A 27814-nucleotide genomic window follows, 5' to 3' on the forward strand; every position below is an offset into this window, starting at 1 on the left:
CTGATTTTGTAGTCCATTGACAGGCAGATCAGGATGAGAGCTTTTATCAAGTAGCAGCAAAACTAGCAGACAGTTCAGAAGTTTCTGCTCTTAGGAGCCAGCAATAAACCGACTGGTCAACCACTTCTCTGCAGCTCTGAGCAGAGCACCCTCTCTTTGAGCCCCTGGGATCAAGGTCTAGATATTAAAGAAGTGGGAGAATGGGAATTATGAGCACAGGTAGGAAAATTAGTTTCAAGCAAGAGGGAAATATACCTTCCTTTGCCCTGCAAGACTGGCAGGGAGGGGTTATAAATATAGAGCTTGTGCATTTGTTGGTTTGTGGGCAATAGTTGGGGGAATTCATGGTCAATGATAGAGATGAGCTTGGGGGTGGCTATTTGAATATTTTGTCTAGTTCAAAAAGAAGCAGTGAGCTGTTGCCTTCAGTCTCCCAAGTCTTTCATCTCTCATGGTCAACTCAAGCAATGGTTGGCTTTGAGCACCCTTCTCTTTGTCTAACGCTATTTCAGGTGGTGTTTTGGGGCAAAAGAGATTCAGAAGGCTAGCTCCCACTCCAAGATGCTTCCCTGTCCTCCAAGGACCCACTGGGCTGCCACCTCCTGAAATCTCCCGTCCCTGAGCCACCAGGACACTCTCGCTCCACCTGGTCCCTCTTTGGGTCTCTGGCGGCAGCACATCTACGCAAACACAGAGGTGCGGCCTGGGCCGGCAGGGAAGCTCCGTGGCTCCAGTTTCCCTGAGCAATCTTTGCTTTACCTGTGGTGAAGGTAAGACTCAGGAGGAGCCAAAAGTCTGGTGGGGAGGGGATGGTACTCAGTGAGGAAGGCGCAGGGAGAGTCATAGCCTGACCTCAAAGGGGAGGCCGAGTCACTGGGAGTGGGTGGCTTCTGAAGGAGCCAAGAACAGAAGCTGGCCACATGGCCGCAGCCTTTGGCCACCATTTCCAGCATGGTGAGGCTCAACCAGTGGGCAAGGGACACGTCCAGGAGTCCAGAGGAGGCAGAAGTCACCACACCAAGGGTGCTGAGGTGTCCCCTCTGCCCTGAGGTTATGAAACTACCACTACCACCCACACTCCCAGAGGCCATGACCACCTTGGGGCCAGGAAAGAGACATTTCGAAGGCTTAGGATTTAGGTTTGTTTCATTTTGTTTTTCCTAGAAAGACTGAGTATAGCTGGGTGGGCTGTGTAAATGTTAGTATCTAAGTCATAAAACAGATCAATGAGAAATTAATCTTTTCCCTATTAGCAATGAAAACCCAGAAGATAAATAAGTTTTAGACAAAATTAAGGAACTAGTTTTATGCCTTGCATATACAGGTTGTAGAGGGAGTTTGCACACACACACACACACACACAGACTTCGTGTCTTTTGATTCTCTTTCCTGATCCCATTGGTTAGAAAGTGACCTAAAATTCACAGGCAAAACCACAAAAAGACAAACAACCCAATTTAAAAATAAGTAAAGGACTCTCACAGATATTTCTCCAAAGAAGATATACAAATGACCAACAAATATACAGAAAGATGCTCAGTGTCATTAGTCATCAGGGAAATGCAAATCAAAATCTCAGTGAAATTCCACTCCAAAGCCACTAGGATGGCCAGAATTTAATAAAGGAGAAATAACAAGTGTTGGTGAAGCTGTGGAAAAATCGGAACCTCCATACATTGCTAATGGGAATGTAAAGTGATGGAGCAACTGCAGATAACAATTGGGTGATTTCTCAATAGGTTAAACATAGAATTACTATATGACTCAACCATTCCACTTGTAGGTATTACCTCCTCAAAACTGAGAACAGGTGTTCAAACAACAGCTTGTTCACAAATGTTCAGAAAACCTCTTTTTTTGCAATAGCCAAAAGGTTGAAAGAACCCAAATGTCCATCAACAGATGAATAGGTCACCAAAATGTGGTTTCTCCATACAATGGAATGTTATTTAGTCACAAAAAGGAATGAAGCACTGATATATGTTACAACACAGATGACCCTTGAAAACATTACGCTAAATAAAGAAACCACGGAAGACCACCTAGTGTTTGATTCTATTTGTTTGAAATACCCAAAGTAGTTAAATCTATAGACACAGAAAGGAGATTAGTGGCTGCCAGAGGCTGGTGGGGAGGGAGAAATGAGGAGGAACTACTTAGTGGGAACAGGGTTTCCATTTAGGGTGATGACAGTTCCTCAGACTAGATCACAGTGGTGGTTGTACATTGTGAAGATACCTAATGCCACTGAATCATACACTTTAAAATAGTTTTATGTGTAGTTTGCCACAATTTGAAAAAAATCCATAGGAGAGGTGTCAGAGCTGAAACATCTATCTCATATTAATAATAGCCTGTGTTCACTGGGCACGTAATCGCACGCGGGGCATTTTGTGTAGACGATCTCATTTGGTCTTCATAGGAATCCAAGGAGGCGGGGTCATTATTCTCATTTTGCAGATGAGGAAGCAGACTTGGAGAGCTAAAGTGACAGCCCAAATCCCAGAAGTGTGACTCAAGAAGCCAAGCAGTGAGGTGAGGGAGAGGGAGGGCCTGCCAAGATCTTCCCCCCTTTTAGGGCTGTAGGTAAGAGTCAGGACACAGCACCCAACGTGTGATAGTGGAGGAAGCTCCTCCCTGGTTGGGCTGAACAGAAGGAGGTTCTAATGTAATTGCTTCAGACTTGAGTCTCTAATGTTTGGTAACACAGGGATGGGAAAGGGGATCTAGAAGGAGACACTCTCAAAAATCTGTTTGAAGGAATCCCAAGGTCACAAGGACAATTGACCATGAACAAATAGTTGGTGTTGCCTGAAATGTTAGCAAAGGGCCTTCTCCTCCATGGAGCATGTGGGCTTCACCCAAAGGGAAGCCACTTGTTCAGCAGTGGAAATGGGCCCAAGAGGGCCTGCTGGGAAAGAGCAAGGGGAGACACATCACAGGGATCCCCTGTAAATGGGGCAGCTGTTCCCCAAAAAGGACTTAAGGATGGCGACCATCTCTGTCCCTGCTATAGTATATGGTGGCAAAAATTCCAGTCAAAGGACAAGCTTTGAGGACAGGTATGATGAACAGAAAGGATGTGCCCCCAGCACTGGCAGTCCCAGCCGTGGGCCACCATGCCCGGGTGCCCAGTGAGATCCCCTCCAGTGTTCTCTCAGGCTAGATCATGGTGATGGCTGCACATTGTGAAGATACTTAATGACCCTGAATAGTACACTGTAAAATAGTCAGTTTTATGTCATGCGTATTTTACCATATACACATAGGCTCGCCATTGGAGCCTGCTCCTTGGAGAACAGTGAGAAGGATTCTCTACTGGGCAGTGATTGACTTCAAAGCCACAGTCCTGGCATAGGACATCCCTTGATTTGTCTTTGCAGAAACTTTCTGATGAGATTGTAACTTTAGCCTCTTCTGCGTTACTAAAATAGAAATGGCAAATATTTTTCAGCTCTCATGCTAACTCCTATTAATTTGTAATGGCTTTCTGGAGTGTAGTGTTGAGAAGGATTCTATGTGTCAGGCTCAGTAGAAAAGATAACCACGATTGATTAGTGATGTCTGCAGTGGGCAGATAACGGAAGTGCAGCCGTGGAGGTGGCTGGTGCTCTGCTGGGGGCCACAGACACTGTTAAATGGTGGTAGAGCTGTGGGTTGGGACGGGCATTCCTATTATCATAGGCAGTCATGTAAAGGTTCACAAGGGCATTTATGCCTTGGGAAATCTCTGGAGGGGACGATCACTCCCTTCCATCTTGGGGCAGGCAGGGGGAAACCACTGTCAAAAGGCCCCTTTCTTCTCCATTATCTTGTGTTCCTGAGAAGGGCAGCAGGTCAAGGCCTGTTTCCTCTTCTTTCCGCAAGAAGCAAACTGATCGTTGGCCAGAGGGGCCGCTTTCTCCAAGGCTGTTCGGGAGCTCTTGTTTGCCCAGGGCAGCTGCAGCCACACAGTTCGTTTCTTGTCATGGAAAGCTGAAGCTTCTCGGAGCCCAAGCTAAATACTGGCTGTAGCAGAACATCTCGTATTTTTTCATGAGCCCCTGGTGAGCTGAAACCCAGAAGCCAGCGGCCCACCTGCCAATTATTGCAGTTAATTCTGTGCAGGCTTGACTCAGGACCCAAGACAGAGAGTTCTGTTTGCTGCTGGGGGTGCACAGGGCGGGCAGGAGGGACTGTGGCTGTGGGGCTGTGAATGCCCCTGTGTGTACCCTAGCTGCTTTGGCAGCCACGTGCCCTCCGTTGCTCCACAAGTCTGGCGTCCAAGTGTGACTTCAGCGGGGCCTCCTTCTCCTTGACTGTGCATCTGAGATCAGGGATTTTGACTGTCAAGAACTTTTCTTCCTCCTGCTACATGCCACAGCCGCCTGCTTCCCCCTTAAAAACTCAGTGAAGAACCCTTGTGTTTGTTTTTTCCAAAGAAAAAGAGAAAACGACATTTAGCTTAAAATGGCTGGGTTTTTCCACTGCCTTTTCTCCTTGTAAGATCTCACTGGTTCCGAGAGAACAGTCACCCTTTGTGGCCTGGGACCCTTTCGTGGTGCCACCTTGGGTTCCGGCTTGGTCCTGCCTCAAGGGGACCTCGATTCTGCTTCCTCAAGCTCCCCCTCCCAAGTCCTTCAAGGCCTCCTCCTGCTGATGAATCAGTTCACCCATTCATTCGTTTAGACATTCCGAGCAGCCAGACAGCTGGGCTGGCCATCGGGAAGACAGTGGAGATGAAGCTGGATTTCCTGCTCTCCGGAGTCAAGCAGGAAAGTAGACAAATAATTACACAAAAGTCAAGTACCGTCATGGTGAGTGATGGGAGGGGAAGCTCAGGGAACCTTGGCCAGGTCCCCAGGGTTAAAACCCAGTCCTGCCTCTCAGTAGGGGAGGAAGGACCCATTAGACATTATAGCAGCACCTGCTACGTGGTATAGACATATAAGCAGGGCACTTAATCTAGATCAGGGGAGGTTGTCCCTAACTTCCTTGAGAGTTAAGTGCAGACTGGGGGTCAATGGGGTGATTTGAAGCAGGGTGTGGCACAGTCCTGCTCTTATCCTATGGCCTCTAGAACAACAGTCTCCTCATGACTCAAGAGGTCAAACCATTTGCCCATGTGGCTACCCATGTTGAACAGTAAGCCAGGCCAAGGCTGGTGTAAAGATGATGAGACTCAGACCCTATGCCACAATGCTCACCTTTGAGTGTAGTGGGTGGACCTAGAGATGGGGACCTCCGTGCCTGGGGGAGGGCTTTAACTTCCAGGTGGGGAGGGCTTGGAGAATTTGTTGAACTGTGTCTTGAAGAGTGACTCTCAAGGAGAAAGGCCGTGTCACGAGGCCAGGGGCCCCAGAGGTGTGAAGGGCATAGTGAGTCCACGACCAGGTTTGAGAGGCAATGATTTGTTGGGCTGCATGTCTCCTGACCCTAGAACATTCGAGCTTCCTTATTGACCCAGGCAGTGGAACCTTGTGTTGGAACAAGTCTCCTGGTGCAGGATGGGGCTTCATTGCAAAGACTTCTAGGTAGGGAGTTGGCAGGGAGAGGACAGTGAAAAACCATCCACTGTGACAGACAGAAACAAAGGATGCCTGGTGGTGACCTCTCTGGCTGTCGCATGCATCCTAGACATGCCCACTCTGGGAGATGTCTGGGCCAGGAAAACTAATCTAAAAAACTTCATACCTGCCAGGGTCCCAGGTCCCTCTGCCCTGTGCTCCCCTCCGGCCTCAGCAGCAGCAGATGTCTCCTCCCTGTGGCCCAGTTCCCTGCAGCCACCTTAATCACACAGAATAAGCATCTATTTTAGTTACATAAACAGAGTTGTCTGCATTTGGATTCCGGGGCTGGCTGCAGGAATTTGTAAACAGCATGGTGTATGCGTCTCACAGAAAGTTGCCAGGACGTGCTCCTTCCCACTGCCTGTTGTCCAGTTTTCCCTTTTATAGAGAGTCTGGCTGGGAAAGAGAGACAGAACTTATTTGGGAATAGAGGACAATCTCTCAGGGAAATTCCTCTCTCCCACTCCTGCAGTCACTACCTCCTCTTCTGAAATTTTGAGGTCTGGTGCAAAATTAAGACTGCTCTTGAGTTATGAGTACCTCCTAAATGCTAGCTTCTCATAAATAGAAACCTCATGGAAAACAAATTTGAGGAGCCTTTATTCCCAGAAGGATAACAAGGAATTTCAAAGTTTGAGGCAGGTTCTAAAAACTGCTGGACACTACTGTCCCTCTTGGAGCCAAGACCCTGCGTGACATCATGACGTCCCCTTTCCTACTCCCTCCTAAGAGCTTTCTTCAGCTCCAAACAGGGCCTTGTAAGGTTCCAGATGGACATGACTGACAAGACCTTTAGAGCCACAGAGAAGTGGTAGCCTAAAGTGGGAGAGGGGCAATCATTTTTCTTTTTTCATTGAATGACCATTAATGAAATGTCAGTTCAGATTAGATGCTCTTTTCTGCATTGTGGGCCTTGGAAGATATCCGATGCAAATTGTCAGCATCAAAAAACAGTGAAAGGTGTTGACTTTAAGGCTCACTTAGGTGGACTTGGACAGCAGAGGGAGCTGAGTTTTTTGCTTAATATATATTTGCTAAATGGACAAATGAATGCTGGGTCTGTGATTGAGAATGAAGCCTGCTACAGTGGTGAAGTTGAATCTTAATCTTAAAATCAGTGCAAATTAACTTTTACTCAAACTTAAGTTTGGATCACGAACAGTCCCATGTTGCCTGGGGATTGTCAGGATGCAGGATGGAAAAGAGCTCCCAGGTACACTAGTTGAAGTTGAGTACCCTAGCTGAAATTTCCAAGAAAAGAGAGCTAAGAAGAAAGATTCCTGTATAGAAAGTGATCTGAATTAGACACTGAGAGGTCATGATTTCACTTACCTGTGGAATACAAAAACAAAGCAAAACAGAACAAACAAAACAGGAGTAGACTCTTATTAGACACTGACCACTGGTTACTATGGGGGAGAGGTTGGAGTGGGTGGGTGGGAAGGGTGATGGGGATAAAGGGACACAAAAATTCTCAATTATAATATAAGCTGGTCATGGGGATGGTAGTACGGCATGGAGAATATAGCCAATGATTTTGTAACATCTTTCTATGTTGATAGATAGTAACCACACTAGAAGGGGTGAAGATTTAATAATATGGGTAACTATTGAACCACTGTGTTGCATACTTGAAACCAAGATTGTCTATCAATGATTCTTCAATAAAAAAGAAAAGAAAAGAAAATGTGTGGTCATTGGACACCAAGCCTATATGAGCAATTTTCTTTCTCCTTGTCTGTTTTAGTCTGGGAGAAAAAAGAAGTGGAAAATAACTTATGCACATAGAAAGAAACAGGGCAGTTAGTAGGTTCTGAGGAGCTGGACATTGACAAGCTAAACAAGAGAGCTTCAGTTCTTAAAATATTCACAAACAGGCTCAACAGTAAACAGAGTTGCAGATATGTTTTAACTTCATCTCCATGCAAAGAAATTCGTGGCTATTCATCGTTCAAAATGCAGTAAGGATCTGGAACTGTTACGGATTTCTCAAAAGGATCCATATATGGAAAAGCTGAAATTAAAATAAGCACCATGTAAAACAATTGAAGTTTAGTGACAAGGTTCTGTATTTTATATAGATGTTGTACTTCTTTACTTTTTACTGTAAAGTGTAACCCTTTTAGAAAGATATGAAGATGTTAATATTTAGTGATTTGATTTTTAAGAAAGCAGGGATCTCTGCTATTTTAAAAAAGAGCTTAATGTGCTTGAAATGCTAGTGAATTGGAAGCATGCAAATGGTATGAGAATCTGCCTCTGGGAAGTCTAGCTGGTCCACCCAAGGAAAAGACTCAGCTTTGGCGCCACCTGGTGTCAGCTACCCAAGTTTCAGGTATAAAATCCAGAGTAGCACTTGGCATGTTAAAGCTCAGAAATGACAGGAAAGGTCACTTTGATCACCAAAAGCAATATTTTATGCATTTTGAACTGTGAGAAGTTGTGCAAAAGAATGACCTGGACCAAGTTCTTTTATTCTAAAGCTTTTGAGTCCGGGATTATGATTTACTATAGCCATTTTCTTTCTCATTCATCAGGTAAGGCCTATTGTACCAACCTTGCTGGCTGGCCTAAAAACCAGAGGCATGGTACATAAAACGCCTTTCACATTGCCTGGAACATAGTAGGTGCTCAATAAATGGGACTCGCTGAGCTTAATAGCAATGGCTATTGACATTATTGACAGGCAGGAGGCAGGATGAAGGGAAAGTTGACTGCGGGTTGTTAACTTCAGAATGAATTTGAACTTTGGTACTGTTAGTAATTTCTCAAGAGAAGACCGTGCAGTGGGTCCTGGTTTCTTCAATGGCAGCAAAGCACAAGGTCAAATTTCCTGTGCAAGACTGTCCCCTGAGGCTTGAACAAGCCTTCTAGGTCCTGCCCAGCCTTTGACGGTCTCCAGGGACGTCATAAAGAGAAGACAGCTCTGCCCGAGACTGGGCAAGCAGGGGAGGTGGTAATAACAATAGAAGAATTGGATGCAGGCAGAAATGATGGTCAGTCCTTTTCATCATCCTGGTTCCTTCCTGGGCAGAATCCATGGGCTGGACCATGTAATCTTTGGGCACTGTTTAGTTCTGATGTTCTAGAGTCTTAGGAGTTTGTAACCTTGGGTAACCAAACACAAGTTTTGCCGGTGAGCACCAGAATCTTCACTCATTGCTGGTTGGGATGTAAACTGGTACAGCAACTCTGGAAACCAATTAGGCAGTTTCTTATAAAACTAAACGTGCATCTGCCATATGGCCCATCAGCTGCACTCTTCAGTGTGCATGAAGAATGCAATGAGAACTTATCTGCACACCCAAACCTGTATGCGAATATTCACAGCAGCTCCAATTGCAATAGCAAAACACTGAAAACAGCTCAAGGGTCCTTCAGCAGGTGCGTGACTAAACATCTGTATAACGGAATACTGTTTGGCAATAAAAAGAAACCAGCAATTGATATACACAACTTGGACGGATCTCATGGGCATTATGCTGGGTGGAGGAAAGGTCAGACTCAAAGGCGATACACTATGGTATAAAATTTTATTTTATTTCAAAATAAAAATAAGTGAGGTGTATAGAATGATTGAATCCATTGCTTTCTAAAATAAAAATGGAATGAAGAAATAAGCCTGAAGCCTTGCTAAGAGCTGTTGACAGAGTGGCAGGGAGCAGAGCTCACCCGCCTGGAGCGCCGCCAGCTGTTCTATCGTACAGGCAGCACTGAGCACCTCTGGGCCGCACTGCTGCAGAAGCCGTGCACACTTGACGGCGCAGTGGGGACACAGAGTGGCTATTTTGAACACTGCAGCCTCTGGTTTAGATTTTCTTTCTCTAGCCTAGCAGAGGGGAACCCATATATATTAACACCCTGCTTAGTCAGGTTTCAAAGACCATAATCTGGAGAGCAGGTGCCAGGAATTCTCCAACGGTGGACAGCAGGCTCCCCAAGCCATCCTTTCCTGGATACTCAGTAAAGCTGTGCTGTCTCCTTGAGGTTGCCAATGTGAAGCCAATTCTTTAGTGTTCAATTTTATTTTACTGTGATAAGAACGCTTTACATGAGATCTACTCTTTTAATTTTTAAGCGCACAATCCATTACAGCTGACTCTAGATACGATGTTGGACAGCAAGAGATTTTTCATCTTGCTGGATGGAAATTTTATGTCTGTTGAGTAGTAACTCCATTTCCATCTCTCCCCAGTGCCTGGCAACCACCATTCCTCCCTTTGACTCTTTGAATTTGACTATTTTAGATTCCTCACATAAGTGGAAGCATGCAATATTTGTCTTTCTGTGACTGGCTTATCTCACTTAGCATAATGTCCCGGATCACCCATGCTGGTGAATGTCACATGTCACATGTCACAGATTTTCCTTGTTATTAAAGGCTGACAAGTTTTCCTTTGTATGTGTACACCACATTTCCTTCATCCATTCATCTGCGGATGGATACTTAGGTGGTTTCCACATCTTGGCTACCGTAAATAGCACTGCAATAAACATAAGCATGCTTGTTTATCTCTTCAAGATCCTGATTTCAGTATTTTTGGATAAACACCCACACCTGGATGCTGGGTCATAGAATAGTTCTAGTGTTAATTTTTTTTCCCACGGCAACTGCATCATTTTTCATTTCCACCAACAGTGTGCAAGGGTTCCAGTTTCTCCACATCCTTGCTAACACTGTCTTCTGATTTTTTTGATAACAACCATCCTGACAGGTATGAAGTGACACAAACTCTTAAAACTGCCACACTCTGGAACCCAGGAGAGGCCTGGAAATCGTCTTCTGTAAGGCAAGCAAGGAGCCATGGGTTTGTTCTAAGTAGCCAAGGAGACAGAGCTCTTAGCAAAGATTCCTTAAGGGAGAAGGTGCTTGGGTTTGGCAAATCTCCGCTATTGAGGCCAAACCTGAGTGTGTCAGGAGGGCAGAGGCCTGGGAGTCCATGGCAACAGGGTGTGTGTTCCTAGGGAGTGCCTGGGGGTCTCTTCCTGCCCTGGACAACCCGCTCAACAATCTGCCAAACCAAAGGCTTGTGAATGAGGAGAAAGGTCACCGAGGACACATCTGGAAAGAGTTTGGATGCACTACCAGGAACCTGGGTTCTAAGCAGAGATCAAAGCACAGGCCTGATTATTGACAAACTGAAAAACAGGCTCCTCCTCTGTCCCCTTGTCTGCATTGACCCACTTTTCCCTACAAGGGCGCACAGGCCTCCCAAGCTCCTTGGGGAAATGAAGCCCCCATGGCTGTCCCTCTGGCTCCAGGCTTCCCTTCTCACCTTGCCATCCCATTTTTTTTTCTTTTGTTATCATTAATCTACAATTACATGAGGAACATTGTTTACTAGACTTCCCCCATCACCAAGTCCCCCCCACATACCCCATTACAGTCACTGTCCATCAGCGTAGTAAGATGCTGTAGAGTCACTACTTGTCTTCTCTTTGTTGCACAGCCCTCCCTATGCCCTGCCCCCCACATTATACATGCTAATCATAATGCCCCCTTTCTTTTTTCCCACCCTTATCCCTCCCTTCCCACCCATCCTTCCCAGTCCCTTTCCCTTCGGTAACTGTTAGTCCATTCTTGGGTTCTGTGATTCTGCTGCTGTTTTGTTCCTTCCGTTTTTCCTTTGTTCTTATACTCCACAGATGAGTGAAATCATTTGGCATTTCTCTTTCTCCGCTTGACATATTTCACTGAGCATAATACCCTCTAGCTCCATCCATGTTGTTGCAAATGGTAGGATTTGTTTTCTTCTATGGCTGAATAATATTCCATTATGTATATGTACCACATCTTCTTTATCCATTCATCTACTGATGGACACTTAGGTTGCTTCCATTTCTTGGCTATTGTAAATAGTGCAGCGATAAACATAGGGGTGCAACTGTTTTTTTCAAATTGGAGTGCTGCATTCTTAGGGTAAATTCCTAGGAGTGGAATTCCTGGGTCAAATGGTATTTCTATTTTGAGTTTTTTGAGGAATCTTCATACTGCTTTCCACAATGGTTGAACTAATTTACATTCCCACCAGCAGTGTAGGAGTGTTCCCCTTTCTCCACAACTTCACCAAGATTTGTTGTTGTTTGCCTTTTGGATGGTGGCCATCCTTACTGGTGTGAGGTGATATCTCATTGTGGTTTTAATTTGCATTTCTCTGATGATTAGGGATGTGGAGCATCTTTTCATGTGTCTGTTGGCCATCTGAATTTCTTCTTTGGAGAAGTGTGTGTTCAGATCCTGTGCCCATTTATTAATTGGATTATTTGCTTTTTGTGTGTTGAGGTGTGTGAGCTCTTTATATATTTTGGATGTCAACCCTTTATCAGATCTGTCTTTTATGAATATGTTCTCCCATACTGTAGGATGCCTCTTTGTTCTATTGATGGTGTCCTTTGCTGCACAGAAGCTTTTCAGCTTGATATAGTCCCACTTGTTCATTTTTGCTTTTGTTTCCCTTACCTGGGGAGATATGTTCATGAAGAAGTTGCTTATGTTTATGTCCAAGAGACTTTTGCCTACATTTTTTTCTAAAACTTTTATGGTTTCATGACTTACATTCAGGTCTTGATCCATTTTGAATTTACCTTTGTGTATGGGGTTAGACAATGATCCAGTTTCATTCTCTTGCTTGTAGCTGTCCAGTTTTGCCAACACCAGCTATTGAAGAGGCTGTCATTTTCCCATTGTATGTCCATGGCTCCTTTATCATATATTAATTGACCATGTATGTTTGGGTTAATATCTGGACTCTCTATTCTGTTTCACTGGTCTGTGGGGCTGTTCTTGTGCCAGTACTAAATTGTCTTGATTACTGTGGCTTTGTAGTGGAGCTTGAAGTTGGGAAGTGAGATGCCCCCTGTTTTATTCTTCCTTCTCAGGATTGCTTTGGCTATTCAGGGTCTTTGGTGGTTCCATATGAATTTTTGAACTATTTGTTCTGGTTCGTTGAAGAATGCTTTTGGTATTTTGATAGAGTTTGCATTGAATCTGTATATTGCTTTAGGCAGGATGGCCATTTTGACAATATTAATTCTTCCTAGCCAAGAGCATGGGATGAGTTTCCATTTGTTAGTGTCCTCTTTAATTTCTCTTAAGAGTGTCTTGTAGTTTTCAGGGTATAGGTCTTTTACTTCCTTGGTTAGGTTTATTCCTAGGTATTTTATTCTTTTTGATGCTATTGTGAATGGAATTGTTTTCCTCATTTCTCTTTCTGTTAGTTCATCATTAGTGTATAGGAAAGCAACATATTTCTGTGTATCAATTTTGTATCCTGCAACTTTGCTGAATTCAGATATTAGTTCTAGTAGTTTTGGAGTGGAGTCTTTAGGGTTTTTTATGTACAATATCATGTCATCTGCAAATAGTGACAGTTTGACATCTTCTTTACCAATCTGGATGCCTTGTATTTCTTTGTTTTGTATGATTGCCATGGCTAGGACCTCCAGTACTATGTTGAATAACAGTGGGGAGAGTGGGCATCCTTGTCTTGTTCCCGATCTTAGGTGAAAAGCCTTCAACTTCTCGCTGTTAAGTATGATGTTGACTGTTGGTTTGTCATATATGGCCTTTATTATGTTGAGGTACTTGCCCTCTATACCCATGTTGTTGAGAGATTTTATCATGAATGGATGTTGAATTTTGTCAAATGCTTTTTCAGCATCTATGGAGATGATCGTGTGGTTTTTGTCTTTCTTTTTGTTGATGTGGTGGATGATGTTGATGGATTTTCTAATGTTGTACCATCCTTGCATCCCTGAGATGAATCCCACTTGATCATGATGTATTATCTTCTTGATGTATTTTTGACTTTGGTTTGCTAATATTTTGTTGAGTATTTTTGCATCTGTGTTCATCAGAGATATTGGTCTGTAATTTTCTTTTTTTGTGGTGTCTTTGCCTGGTTTTGGTATTAGAGTGATGCTGGCTTCATAGAATGAGTTTGGGAGTATTCCCTCCTCTTCTATTTTTTGGAAAACTTTAAGGAGAATGGGTATTATGTCTTCTCTACATGTCTGATAAAATTCAGCAGTGAATCCATCTGGATCAGGGGTTTTGTTCTTGTGTAGTTTTTTGATTACCAATTCGATTCCGTTGCTGGTAATTGGTCTGTTTAGATTTTCTGTTTCTTCCTTAGTCAGTCTTGGAAGGTTGTATTTTTCTAGTAGTTGTCCATTTCTTCTAGGTTTTCCAGCTTGTTAGCATATATAGGTTCTCATAGAATTATCTAATAATTCTTTGTATTTCTGTGGCATCCGTCATGATTTTTCCTTTCTCATTTCTGATTCAGTTGATGTATGTAGATTCTCTTTTTTTCTTAATAAGTCTGGCTTGGGGCTTATCTATTTTGTTTATTTTCTCAAAGAACCAGCTCTTGGTTTCATTGATTTTTTCTATTGTTTTATTCTTCTCAATTTTATTTATTTCTTCTCTGATCTTTATTTTGTCCCTCCTTCTGCTGACTTTGGGCCTCATTTGTTATTCTTTTCCCAATTTCAATAATTGTGACTTTAGACTATTTATTTGGGATTGTTCTTCCTTCCGTTAATAGGCCTGGATTGCTATATACTTTCCTCTTAGAACTGCCTTCACTGCGTCCCACAGAAGTTGGGGCTTTATGCTATTATTGTCATTTGTCTCCATATATTGCTTGATCTCTGTTTTAATTTGGTCATTGATCCATTGATTATTTAGGAGCATGTTGTTAAGCCTCTATGTGTTTGTGAGCCTTCTTGTTTTCTTTATACAATTTATTTCTAGTTTTATACCTTTGTGGTCTGAGAAGCTGGTTGGTAGAATTTCAATCTTTTGAATTTACTGAGGTTCTTTTTGTGGCCTAGTATGTGGTCTATTCTGGAAAATGTTCCATGCGCACTTGAGAAGAATGTGTATCCTGCTGCTTTTGGGTGTAGAGTTCTGTAGATGTCTGTTAGGTCCATCTGTTCTAGTGTGTTGTTCAGTGCCTCTGTGTCCTTACTTATTTTCTGTCTGGTGGATCTGTCCTTTGGAGTGAGTGGTGTGTTGAAGTCTCCTAGAATGAATGAATTGCTTTCTATTCCCTCCTTTAATTCCATTAGTATTTGTTTCACATATGTTGGTGCTCCTGTACTGGGTGCATATATATTTATAATGGTTATATCCTCTTGTTGGACTAACCCCTTTATCATTATGTAATGTCCTTCTTTATATCTTGCTACTTTCTTTGTTTTGAAGTCTATGTTGTCTGATACAAGTACTGCAACACCTGCTTTTTTCTCCCTATTGTTTGCATGAAATATCTTTTTCCATCCCTTGACTTTTAGTCTGTGTATGTCTTTGGGTTTGAGGTGAGTCTCTTGTAAACAGCATATAGATGGGTCTTGCTTTTTTACCCATTCTATTACTCTGTGTCTTTTGATTGGTGCATTCAGTCCATTTACATTTAGGGTGACTATTGAGAGATATGTACTTATTGCCATTGCAGGCTTTAGAATCATGGTTACCAAAGGTTCAAGGGTAGCTTCTTTACTATCTAACCATCTAACTTAACTCATTTATTAAGCTATTATAAACACAGTGTAATGATTCTTTATTTCTCTTCCTTCTTATTCCTCCTCCTCCATTCTTTACATGTTAGGTATTTTATTCTGTACTCTTTTGTGTTTCCTTTGACTGCTTTTGTGAATAGTTTATTTTATTTTTTGCCTTTAGTTAGTATTTGGTTGGTCTGCTTTCTTTGCTGTGACTTTATTTTCTCTGGTGACATCTATTTAGCCTTAGGAATGCTTCCATCTAGAGCAGTCCCTTTAAAATACCCTGGAGAGGTGGTCTGTGGGAGGCAAATTCCCTCAACTTTTTCTTGTCTGGGAATTGTTTAATCCCTCCTTCATATTTAAATGATAATCATGCTGGATACAGTATTCTTGGTTCAAGGCCCTTCTGTTTCATTGCATTAAATATATCATGCCATTCTCTTCTGGCCTGTAAGGTTTCTGTTGAGAAGTCTGATGATGGCCTGATGGGTTTTCCTTTGTAGGTGATCTTTTTTTCTCTCTCTGGCTGCCTTTAATACTCTGTCCTTGTCTTTAATCTTTGCCATTTTAATTATTATATGTCTTGGTGTTGTCCTTATTGGATCCCTTTTGTTGGGAGATCTGTGGGCTTCCATGGTCTGAGAGACTATTTCCTCCCCCAGTTTGGGGAAGTTTTCAGCAATTATTTCTTCAAAGATACTTTCTATCCCTTTTTCTCTCTTCTTCTTCTTCTGGTACCCCTATAATGCGAATATTGTTCTGTTTGGATTGGTCACACAGTTCTCTTAATATTCTTTCTTTCCTGGAGATCCTTTTATCTCTCTGCCTCAGCTTCTCTGTATTCCTGCTCTCTGATTTCTATTCTATTAACAGTCTCTTGCACCTCATCCAGTCTGCTCTTCAATCCTTCCAGAGATTGTTTCATTTCTATAATCTCCCTCCTTACTTCATCCCTTAGCTCTTGCATATTTCTCTGCAGCTCCATCAGCATGGTTATGACCTTTATTTTGAATTATTTTTCAGGTAGATTGGTTAAATCTATCTCCCCCAGCCCTCTCTCAGGGGTTGTCTGGGTGATTCTTGACTGGACCAAATTCTTTTGCCTTTTAGTGGTGATAGAGGTAGTCGTAGGTGGATGGCACATGTGTCAGCTGAGAGAACAAAGTCCCTTCCTGCTTGCTGGTGGCCTTGCACTTCACCACTGCCTGTGTCAGTTACCCGCACACCAGGAGCAGCTTCTGGGTAATTCCCTGAGCTGCCATGGTCAGGGAAGCCCCTGGGGCAGCCCAGAGCCCTGTGGGGAGTGGCAGGTGCGCTGCGTGTGCTCTCCTGTGAGAACAGCACCTCTTTGCGCCTTGCCCCAGCTCCTTTGCCTGATCCAGGCAGCTGCACATTGGCGGTGGCCTCTGGGTCCGGCCTAGGCAGCTGCACATGGGGAGGAGACTCTATGTGGTTGCTGTGGGCAGGGCCACTATCTGGCTGCTCTGCTGCTGTGGCAGGGCTGCACCAGCCGGGGGAATGACTGGCAGGCTGCTTATTGCTGTGAGGAGCTTCAGGGCTGCGTTGCCACCCAGGGGACTGGGTTGCCTGAAGTTCCTCAGGATTCCCAGCCTGCTGGGCTGAGTGTGCTGGAACGATTCCATCCAACTGTGAGGCCCCTGTCCTTTTAAGAGTTTCAAAAAGCACCCACTTTTCTTTTGTCCCAGGGGAGCCAGCTGTGGGGACCAGCTTGCAAATTTTACTTTTCTATTTCTCTAATATCCAGCACACCGTGCAATGTGTGTCTGAGCTTCCGGTGCAGATGGCTAGGGCTGGCTATTTAGCTGTCCTGAGCTTCCACTCCCTCCTGGCTCTGACTCCTTTCCTCCCACCAGTGGGATGGGGGGAGCGCTCGGGTCCTGCTGGGTCACTGCTTGTATCTTACCCCCTTCCTGAGATGCTGAGTTCTCACAGATGTAGGTGTAGCCTGGCTGTTTTACTGTATCTTCTGGTCTCTCTGTTAGGCGTAGTTGTATTTGTTGTATTTTCACAAATATATATGAATTTGGGAGGAGATTCTGCTGCCCTACTCAATGTGCCATCTTTGCCATCCAGTTTTAATCCCCACACACCTATGGCCTGAGTGCTGGGATTCTTTTTTGTTTGTGTTGATTATCTCCTTTGAAAATCATCTTTGTAAAATAACCCTAGTGTAATGGTAAGGTATCATTTCACTCCAGATAAAATGCCCCAGGGAAAAATGCTGCTGGAGACTCCGGGGGACATGCCACCCTCATGAGCAAAATGCTGCTTCATTTTCCACCAAGAGAAACTAAAGACAAGACCTGCCATTATGTCCATGATATCTGTCTTTGTGGACTTTGGGCCTCACTGAAGTTGAGTGACATCAAGGAAAATAGAAAATAATGAAGCCAAGGTGTCTTCTGACTTTACAACACAGGCCTGCTGCTTCGTGGTGGTATGACTGTCATTCCAGAAGCATGACGCCAGCAAAGCTGGGGGAGACCTTGGGTGAATGCTCCCTCTGAAAGTTAACAAAGCTCTGTTTGCTCCCTCAGAAAAGGCATCTCGAAAGCATTCTGCAAGGTTGCTTTCTTCATTGCTAAACAAAAGAAGCCCCATGTTTGGAGAGTCCTTGGTGAGGCTGTATTTATTGGAAATGGCCAAGTTTGTCATTTAAGAAGAAGAAACATTGAGTAAACCCTTAAGTCAAATGCCGTCATCCCCTTCAGAACCATTGTCATGTCTTCTAATATTCTGAAGGTGGGCATGGACAGATGAGAAGCTCAATGTGCATGGGTGTGAAACCACCAGTGTTTCTCAGCACGGCCAGCTCCAGCTTTGCACAAAACTATTATGTATGTGCTAAGACCATCCAGGAAAATGTCCTGTTTTATGAGCCCCATTTCAAAAGTCCATGTACTGTTAATGGTTTTGAAATGGTGAAGGTTTTCTTTTCCAAGCATCTTTTTGATTGGGAGAATTATCTTGTAAATACATAGGGTTGTTGATTTCATGAAAGCTGGAATCTAGACTTGTCACTTTTCCTAGAGTTTTGTAAGAATTGAAAGCATTTGTTCAACCAGACTTAGAGCAATGCAAAGTTCATACTGTCATGGAGCTCAAGTTCTAGTTAGAGACAGAAAAGAAAATAACAAACAATAAAACAAGGTAATCTCTGAATTCAAACATGCCATGTATAGTGGGGTAGGCTGTGCCCAGACTACATTCACAGGCTAGTCTAAGTGAATGGCATCCCCAGGTTGTGCATTGCCCCATCTATGCAACAGTATATGACAGCCCTGGACAATTTAAACAATAAAATATGCTATGAGGGAAATAGAACAGGGTAGCTGGTGACTGGGGTGCATGTCAATATTACAGATTGGAAGGGCAGGAAATATTCCTGTCTGAGATGTCATTTGAAATAAAGAAGTGGCCTGTTCTGAGATCTGCAGAAAGAGCATTCCATACAGAGGGAATAGCTGGGGCAAAGATACTGAGGCAGGCTGACTTACAGCCACTCCAAGATGTCCCTATCCTATCCCTGGAACCTGTGACCATACTACCTTATGTGGTAAAAAAGATTTTGCAGTTGCAATTAAATTAATATTCTCGAGATTCAGGATACGTGAAGGCTATCCTGGATTCTCTGGGCAGGCCAAGTACAATCACAAAAGTCCCTGTAAGAGGACGGCAGGAGGATCAGAGTTAGTAAGAGGTGTGCTGGTGGGAGCAGAGGCCGGGGGCTGCGAGGAAGAGGCAGTGAGCCCTGGAGTGGGTCGGCCTCTAGAGGCTGGGGTAGGTAAGGCAGCAGGTTCTCGCCCATCTCTGAAGGAACCAGGCCTGCTGACATCTGAAATTAGCCCAGGGACACCCACTTTGTCTAAGACACCCCGTCTTGGCCCTGTCTATGGACTTCTGACCTCCAGAAGACTAAGCTAATAAATTTATGTTGTTTTAACCCCCCAGTTTTGTGGCACTTTGTTACAACAACAACAGGAAATGAATATAGATGCTTCGCAGAAATGAGAAGGCAGGATCAGGCTATAAGGGGAGGATGAGGTCAGGGAGGGCAGCAGTGGCGGGGCGCTCTCTGGCCTGGTCTATGGCCCTGTCTGTGGCCTGGTCTATGGCCTGGTCTATGGCCCAGTCTGTGGCCTCCTCTACAGGCTGCACAAGGATTCTGGATTTAATTCTGAAGGTGTTGGGAAACGAGTGGAGAGTTTATACAGGGGAATAACACATTCTGGTTTATGTTCTAAAAGATCATACTGGTTGCTCTTAGAAGTGGATGAATGGGGACAAAAGTGTAAAGCTGAAGGCAGTGAACAAGTCATGTCACAGTCTAGCCTTGAGTTGAGGGTGGTTTGAAGACAATAGGCTGAGCTGGGATGTGTTTTGAGGTGTCAAATCAAAACATAAAACCACTAGAGCTGTAAAAATAAAGCTGAATGTACTGCTTTCCAGGCAAAGCAGAGAAGTTCAAAGGGCCTGCCTGTGCAGAAATGGAAAAAACCAGGTTTAGGACAACAGTGAGAAGCACAACAACAAAAAAAGGCATGCTACTTAGGACAGGTGTCTGGTTGGCTCATGAGATGGATTGTAACTCTTCTTTGCAATTGGCTGTATTCTAATTTACAGCACAAAAGCTCAGGCACAGATTTGAAAGAAGTTGGGATGGTTGCTAATGTTCTGGTAGGTTCAGTGTCCGCCAAAGTCATATACCCATGCTCAAGTTCAGACAGATTTTCTTTGATGGGAGGCAGTTGACATTATTTGCTAATGGATGAGACGTGGAAGGTGAGTAAAAGAAAGAATCAGTGGTAATTGTTAGGCTTTTGGCTGGAGGAACTGAGAGGCTAGGGGGGCTACTTTGCTGTGATGGAGCATAGGGAGGAGCAGATCTAGTGGGAGAGTTAAGAGTTCTGTTTGGACCTTTGAAGTTGATTTGCCCATTGGACATCCAAGTAGAAATGTCAGATAAGCATTTGCACATTTGAGTCTGTACATGAGAGGACTGGGCTGGAGATGTAGGCTGACAAGTCACCTGCATAAACATGCATTTTTAATAAAGCAACTTTATTGTGGTATATTTTACATGAAGTTGCATAAATTACATGTGCCCATTATAAGTGCACTGTTTGATGAGTCTTGACAGGTGTATACACCCAGGCAACCACCACAATAATCAAGATGTAGAACAATTCAGCCACTCGAGAATCTTATCTGGTCCCAGGAAACAACAGATCTTCTTTCTTTCATTTAAGGATTACTTTAGCCTTTTCTGGAATTTCTAGAAATGGATCATAGGGTACAACCTCTTTTGTGTCTGACTTCTTTTGCTCAGATAATGCTTTTGAGATTCATCCATGTTGTTGCATGTGTCATTGGTTTGCTCCTTTTTATTCTTGAGCAACATTCCATTGTATAGATACACCACAATTTGTTTATTCATTTATCCCTTGAACGTTGTTTGGATTATTTCCAGTATTTAGCTATTATGAATAAAGATGCCATGAACATTCATGTGTAAGTCTGTGTGTGGACATACTTTTTTCTTTATCTTAGGTAAATACATAGAAGTGGGATTTTGGGGGCAACATAACTTTCTAAGAAACTGCCAAACTGTTTCCAAGTGGTTGTACCATTTTGCCTTCTTCCCACCAGCAATGTATGAAAGTTGCAATTACTCCACATTCTCACTCACACTTGGTGTTGTCAGTTTTTTAAATTTAGCCATTCTAGTAGGTATGCACTGGTATCTTATTTATGGCTGTAAGTTCTTTTCCCTAAAGACTAATGATGTTGATTCAATGAAGGGTAAAGAAAGAGATTCAAAGATAGCTAAGCAAAAGTGAAAAAAATGAAATGATTATTAACTCCATGAGAGCCAGAAACTTGTATAGGAAAAATGTAACTACCGCTCACTCCTTGGGTCATCAAAGGACAATATTTTGATCATCAGAGAAATGCAAACTCTGAGGTTGAATTTAACCCTAAAGTGTGATGTAACTATACTGGGAGGGTGTGGGGCAGGGGAGAGGATGTGGCAGAAGAGCTCTGGGCCGTAACAGGAGGTCAGTAGGTAGAGCCTATGCAGGATATCTCTCAGCAGGATTGGCTTGAGGCAGAGAGGCACTAACTGATTTGAAATTCTCCAAACATAATTACCATCTTTCTGCGTTCCCCATTATTGGTTGTTAGCAGTTCCATTCTACTTAAGGAGCGCTGTTAGCCTGCTGGTTTGTATCCATAGTGGGCCTGAGAATGGTGCTGGTAGCTTGAAGGGCAGACCCAATTCTAAACAGTCCCCCACTGCTTTTCTCTTTTGAAGGAATTTTGGTTTTCTTAGAGCTGGATGTCAGACGGAATAACATCCAATTTTAAATCCAAAAGCAGACTCAATTCCCTGGGTCTTAAAAACACATGCCATATGTAGGCAGAGGAGCTCTGTAAAGATGTGGGCTGTGGTTTGATTTTTCCGTGAGAACATTTGCTTCTCCTTACCTTGCTTTCTGGGAAAATACCATTTTGCTCACTCTCCTGTTGAGATGATGCAGAGTGAATCTATTGAGAGCCTTTTGCAAAGGTCAAGGGGGCTGACGCCTGTCAGAGGGATACGTGAAACCTCTCTGCCCCCTTCCATTTTCTTCTCCAGCCTCTGATACTTGGGTCATTTTTATGCTCTGCTTCTGCACCCATTGCCTCAGGTCCTTCTCATCCTGATTTTCTGAATTGCGTTATCTCTTCAGGCAGTGGTGACACGTTCTTTTCCCAGGTGAGGTCTGGTCAAGCTCTGCTCCTCACTTCCAGGTCCTCTTGCTTATTTCTCTTAAAAAGAGTAGCAGAAGCTAATATGTATAGGGCACTTACTATCTGACTGTGTGTTGGGTTTTGTAATAAGTGCTTTATATCCATTATCTCAGTTAATTTTTATGGAGACCCAATGAGGTAAGAACTCGTATTCTCTCCATCCTACAGAGGAAGAATCCAAAGATCCCACTAAGTGATCAGCTCACCTGGTTTGTCAGCCTCCAGAGCTAAGCACTTAGCCTCTGCGATGTATTTCCTCCAATTCAGCCTCTAATTACCACAGCGTAGACGTGCACCGTTTGGATTCTCCTCCCCTCTGCACTAGCAGAATTCAAGACTTGAAGTTAAAGAGCCTGGGTAGCTTTAGGATGACTTAGAGGTAGAGTCAAGATTTGAATCCAATCCTGAATGGCAGCTGCAGAAGTTACACCCCACCCAAGCCCCTTGAAGGCAATGATTCTGTAATGTGGTGGTGTAACGTAAGGTAAACTGTTTTACAACTGGATTTTTCTCATTAAATGGTGCCCTGAGCAATGTGGTTTGAAGTACACCGGGCGGCAGGAGGAAGATGGCTAAGATATAAAATTATTTCAAATTACAGCAGTTAACGTAGTAGGTCTCTGTTCCCTGTTTCCACCAGCAGGTGGTGCAGCCGTCACAGTGGAATTTCCCAGGTAGCCCTCTGAACATCTTTATTCTGTTTCTGTGGAGGTGCTTTCAGCCCAATTGGCCATGAAATTCTCTCCTGGTGGGGTCTGCCTTACACCGTCTGTGAAGACAATCTAGGAGGACAGATGGTGTCATAAGAAGCTGGTGTGGAGTTACAGAGATCCTTGTATTTCTTTAGATCACCCCCTACTATGTTAACTACATTACAGAATAATGGCCAGCCCTATGCCCTCAGGCAATTCGGTTGGAGTGTAACTTTAGCTGTTGTTCAGGACTGGATTCAAGTCCTGCCTCTACCTCTATGTCACCCTGACCTCTTGCCCTCTCTGTGCCTGAACTCCTCAGCTGTGAAGCTCACACCTCCTCACTTGGTTGTGATAACAATTGCGTGAGGCTAATACAAAAAAAGCATTTAAGAAGGACCTGGCGCATGGAAATGCTCCTAGATGTTAGCTTTTATTAAGCTCCACTCTGTCTGAGTCTAAGGACTTCCATTCTGGCAGAAAAGCATCTCTGGTGAAGAGGTTGTTTAGCTCTTCTGAGGTCTCTACATACTTTGCGGGACTTGCTTCAACTCCTGCCTGTAGTACCATTTCTGTGGCCAGTTTGTGTTTTACAAGACGATGATGTTTGGAAATTGTCCCAGAGAGGGGTATTTAAACAGAATTACACTTAGGAGGAGGTGGTCAGAGCAGGGGCGCTTGCCTGGAACCATATTGGTCTCCTCCACAACCCGCACCAACCAGATGGCCATGTTCATCTCATCCCTCTGGGACGCTTTCCCGCTGCACAAGTTCTGTGGGGAACAGAGCTGCCCACTGGGACTCCTCCTAGGGAGGGGAGCTCACTGTGCCCAGGCACTGTTCTGGCTGGAGTTGGCATCATGGGGCCTGAAGAGGGAATTTGTACCACCTCTCCCCAGTGCCAGACTCCAAGCAGGCACACCCCACCAGCACCAAGGTTAATTCCCAACTGCCAGTCAGTATTTAACTTCCCACAGAAGATTAGATTATACATGCGCCTTCATAAAAGCCTCAGATCGCAGACTGCAGCTAGCAAGGGCTTGGCTGGCTGGAAGCTGGGGTGCCCAGCGGGCTGAGATTTATGCACAATCCTGAAGAGCCGGTCAACTCCCAAGAAGCTTCCAAACAGCCTGGCTTTGTAGCAAGGAATTTAATACTGCTCACACACTGCCTAGGTAAGCTTCCATTGCAAATTGTTTGTTTTTTGAGGAATTAAGTAAGAAACCGTCTATTTTCCTTTTCCAGAAAATGATGAAAGAATGATTTTCCTGGTATAAAACAGACTTTCCTCCCTTCCTCTTTTCCTCCTTCCTTCCTTTTTTCTTCCCTCCTTCCTTTCCTCTCCCTCTTTCTTCTCCTTCTCCTCCCTTTCTCCTTCCTCTTTTCCTTCTGTAGTGTAGTGTTTTGATTACTCATTTCTTCCATAATTGCTTTTGGATGAAAATTTGGAAAATTTCTTATAGAAACTTCACAGTAGATAATCATACATTCTTCTATTCTTGATATAGACCTGAAACACTTTGCTGTCTTTTGTAAGACCAGGTGGTGCGAGAAAAGAGAACTTTGGGCTTGGGGATCAAGAGGGCATTACTTTCCTAATCTTGTCCAGATTGTCTTTGTCGTAAATTACACACACTGCGACAGGCACGGCTGGAATTAGGGGATCATTCTGTGTCCTGAAGATAGGGCACAACTGATCAATGTGTGGGAGCTCAAGCCTCCTTGCTTATTTCTTTTGCCTGAGCTGACCAGCCACAGGTGATGGGAGCGGGGAGTTATTGGCATGTGTGACCTCTGCTAGGACAGAGGGGTGTTGGGCGCCAGCCGGAGGCCCTTGGGTTTCTAGTCCCAGCACCGTGGCCAACGTACAAGTTCTGTGACCTTGGGCAGGTGATTTAAGCTCTGTGGTCTCCACCTGCCACATGAAAAACCAGCCTAAATAATCTCTAGGGGCCCATCCTGTTTTTTGAGCAAGGACTATTTATTGAAAATGCCAGAAAGTGTAGGTCCACATATATTGGGTTGAACCATATGAAACTGCCACTATTTGGCCATCTTAACCTATATAAATGGCAATTAAATATGGATCAAGAGAACATAAAAATATAGCCCTCATTACTAAAGTAAGTACCTATTATCATATTCTACTTAGGGGAGGGAAAAGCATGTGTACCAAATATGGTCAATTTCTATCAGTTAGCCACTATCCTGGGAATCATAAATTGAAATCTATGAATATGTTTTAGCCTAATGTCCATCAGTGAAATTGCTTTCACACACTGTGATTTGCTTTTTCCTGTGGTTATGGAACAGACAGTGGACTGCTCAGCCATGTCTCATGCAGCAGTGTTCAACAAGTGAATCCCTTGTAGACTTGACTTCTTCAGCCTGGCCAGGGTCAGCACTTAGGTACTTAACCTCCATAGGCCCCTTTCAGTTTATGAGTAAGTTTCATCAAAAAGCATTTCCTGATCTGCTTTGCTGCAGGCCCTTATCCAAGTTACAAGGGCTGAACAAATAATCAGTATTAGATCTAACAGGTTGGTGAACTCAGCCATGCCCACACCTGGAAACAAACCCCCCCAACTCCAGTGGAATCTGGCACTGGAACCCCTCATCTCCAAGATACTTCCTTGCAGAGATTCTTGGTTGGGCAGTAGGGGCCCAGGAGTCCCCCGAAATTGAATGTAGAGCTCTGTATGTGCATATGTACACGTTTCCGGGGAAAAATCTAATCAAATTGTTTAATTTCCTTTTTCAAGGGGAAAATCAAATCAAATTCTTTAACTTCCTTTTTCAAGGGATCTGTGAAATCCCCTACTCTCCCCCGCAAATAAGCTGAGTCACAGTTCTGGTAGTTTCCAGTGAAATTCCACAGTACACAGGACAGGAATGTCTATTAACCAAACATTTAGTAAAGACGAAAGTAAAAGAGTGAAGAGGTTAAAACAAAGAGGAATGTCCATTCACCAAACATTTAGCCAAGACCTGTTCTGCGCCCGCCACAGCGTGGGGCCCTGGGATTCAGAGAGGAATGAATGAAACCACCCTGTCCTCCGGCAGCTCAGGCTCTCGTGTAATTATGATTCAGTCACTTAAACTCTCTGAACATGTTTTCTTGTTTGTAAAACAGAGGTAATAATCTTGATGCCTAGGGTGGTTTGAGACTCACATGCATGAGCACACAGTGAATGGGTGATTCAAGCGAGCGAACTTGGCAATACGCAAAAGCACAGACAGAGATGGCCAACCCAGATGGGGGTCAGGACCATGAGCAGCAAGAGCCCTCCACCATGTCTGCGTGTGAGTCTGGGGATGCTAGGCTCCTCTGTCATGTGGAACTGTATTTCTTCCTCCTCCTGCACGGCAACTTGGGGAAGCCCATTTTGAAGACGAGGGTCTCTTCTCCCAGCTTTGGGTTCCATTTCCCCTCTCGCTCAGCACTTAACTTAAGGTGCCAGCTATGGAACCTATTTCAGCTGTGGAACCTGAGGCTTCCCTGGGTGGCCTTGCTAAGATCAAAACATACTTCTCCTATGTCTCTATTCCCTCAGAGCCCTGAAAGGACAGGAGGGTAACAACCAAGCACAGCTTCTGTGTTGGGCACCAGCCTGGATTTTTCACAGAGGGTGGAGTTGCTTTGTCAAAAACATTTGCAGAACAAGGTTGGCAGTGAGCGTAGCCTATTCGACTGCCCTCCCCATGTAATGTGGGAACCTTCACTTCCTCTGCTCAGAGGGGTGACTGGTAGAGTCCCAAGCTCGGTGGCACAGCCCTTGGAGGAGATAAGACAGGAGGTGGGTGGGCAGAGACGCTCAAAGCCCTTAGGAACCTACAGTGCCAACGCCTCTCTGCGGGAACCCAAGTACAAGGCAGGGCCCGCGGGGCCTAGTGTCTACTGGAGGTGCTTCAAAGAAGTGCTGTCCAACAAGCAAGCATAACTAGAATTATTCCAGTCTTGACAGCAGCTCAGGAAGAACCCTATGGGGATCTAACTCTCTGCTCAGAAGAGGTTCCCCCTCCACCTCATCCCAGTTTTCTCTGACTCCCCAAGTGCTCAGGACCCTTGACCACCCCACACCTACCTCACGATCCGTCCCTGTAAGTTTTGTGCACCCCACCACCAGCCCTTTATTTGTTACACTTAGCCCCCCTGGTCCGTTCTTAGTTGTCCCTAGGTCCCACCTTTTTCACTTTGGCTTCACAAAAGGAAACTGAATTCTCTCTGGAGGGTGCAGCAGGGGGAATATAAATATGGCAAAATCAGTTTTTCTTATGAGACAAAGATTTGAAGGGGTGGCAGAAACAGAGGGTGAGAACACTCGCAGGTGAAGTCACCCTGCCTCCTCACGTGTAAGACTAGTCCCTGTATAGCTTGGGGTGGGGGTGGGAGAAGAGGGTCTTTGGTTGATGAATTGCCCCCAGAGGAGTAGATCTCGTCTTTCCAAGGGTTGAGGAGCCGGTGGTGAAGTCCTGTCTTGGGTAGGATTAAAGCCAGTTTAGCTACTCTTTTTGACATTGGCCTGTATTTTTTTTAAAAACACTTCTGTTACATTGCTTGGAAAACGTGCTTGGCAAGTACTTTGGGGCAGTCTTGTCTATTTGTTAAGTCTCTTTCCGACCCACTAGGCTTTACATGGAGGGAAGAGGGAGAGGAAGACCTGAGAGCTCTTTGAATAATGGAATCTAAAATGTCATATTGAAAAAAATTACTATCTTAGTTACGATAATTCTCAGTGAGCGAAATGTTGGGAAGGCATGTTCTATGGGAGAAGGACCTGGAAGTTTATTTGTGCTCCCTTCCCAGGTGGAGAGATCTGAAATCTCTTTTCATAGGAGGAAAGGAAAGACACATTAAAGAGGGGGACGTGGCTTTTAGAAGGTATTAGGCAGAGCCACTGGGCAGTCGTTTGGGTTGTTTCTGACTGGGTGGACCCGCAGGTCCCTGCTAACCAGGGGTTTACTTCCTGCCTACATTCCCTCCAGCCCTGCTCACACTAACTCGCCCCATCTGTGAACCATGTGCAGCTCCATTCTCTGAGCTTCCCTATCATTGTGTCTGTACCTGTTAGATTTTTTGCACGTCACTTTGTCACTTGTTTGCATCTCTCTCACTACACTGAGCATCCACAGATAGAATTCTTGTGTTCATCCTCTCTGCATTTCCATGCCTAGCATGTGCCTGGCACATTAATTTATTCATCAAACCTCCATTGCATGCCTGCAGAGTGTCAGGCTCTGTGCCGA

The 27814-nt window shown here is 44.2% G+C and overlaps 1 protein-coding gene across 3 annotated transcripts in view; it reads left to right on the forward strand.

Moving 5' to 3' along the window:
- KCNE2 (potassium voltage-gated channel subfamily E regulatory subunit 2) overlaps positions 1-27814 on the forward strand; it is a 44228-nt gene that overhangs the window by 13885 nt on the left and 2529 nt on the right. Inside the window, exon 1 of one of the 3 annotated variants that reach the window (XM_057504275.1) lies at positions 4693-4796. The exons of 1 other annotated variant lie outside the window; for it this stretch is intronic. In XM_057504275.1, coding sequence (XP_057360258.1) covers positions 4719-4796 — 78 coding nt within the window. In that variant the 5' untranslated portion in view covers positions 4693-4718. Of the gene's footprint in view, positions 1-4692; positions 4797-23679; positions 23743-27814 lie in introns of those variants that run through there. One more of the 3 variants, XM_036880247.2, reaches the window with a different exon arrangement.

This window comes from Manis pentadactyla, chromosome 1 (assembly GCF_030020395.1).
Source record: "Manis pentadactyla isolate mManPen7 chromosome 1, mManPen7.hap1, whole genome shotgun sequence".
NCBI classification, from domain to species: Eukaryota; Metazoa; Chordata; class Mammalia; order Pholidota; family Manidae; genus Manis; species Manis pentadactyla.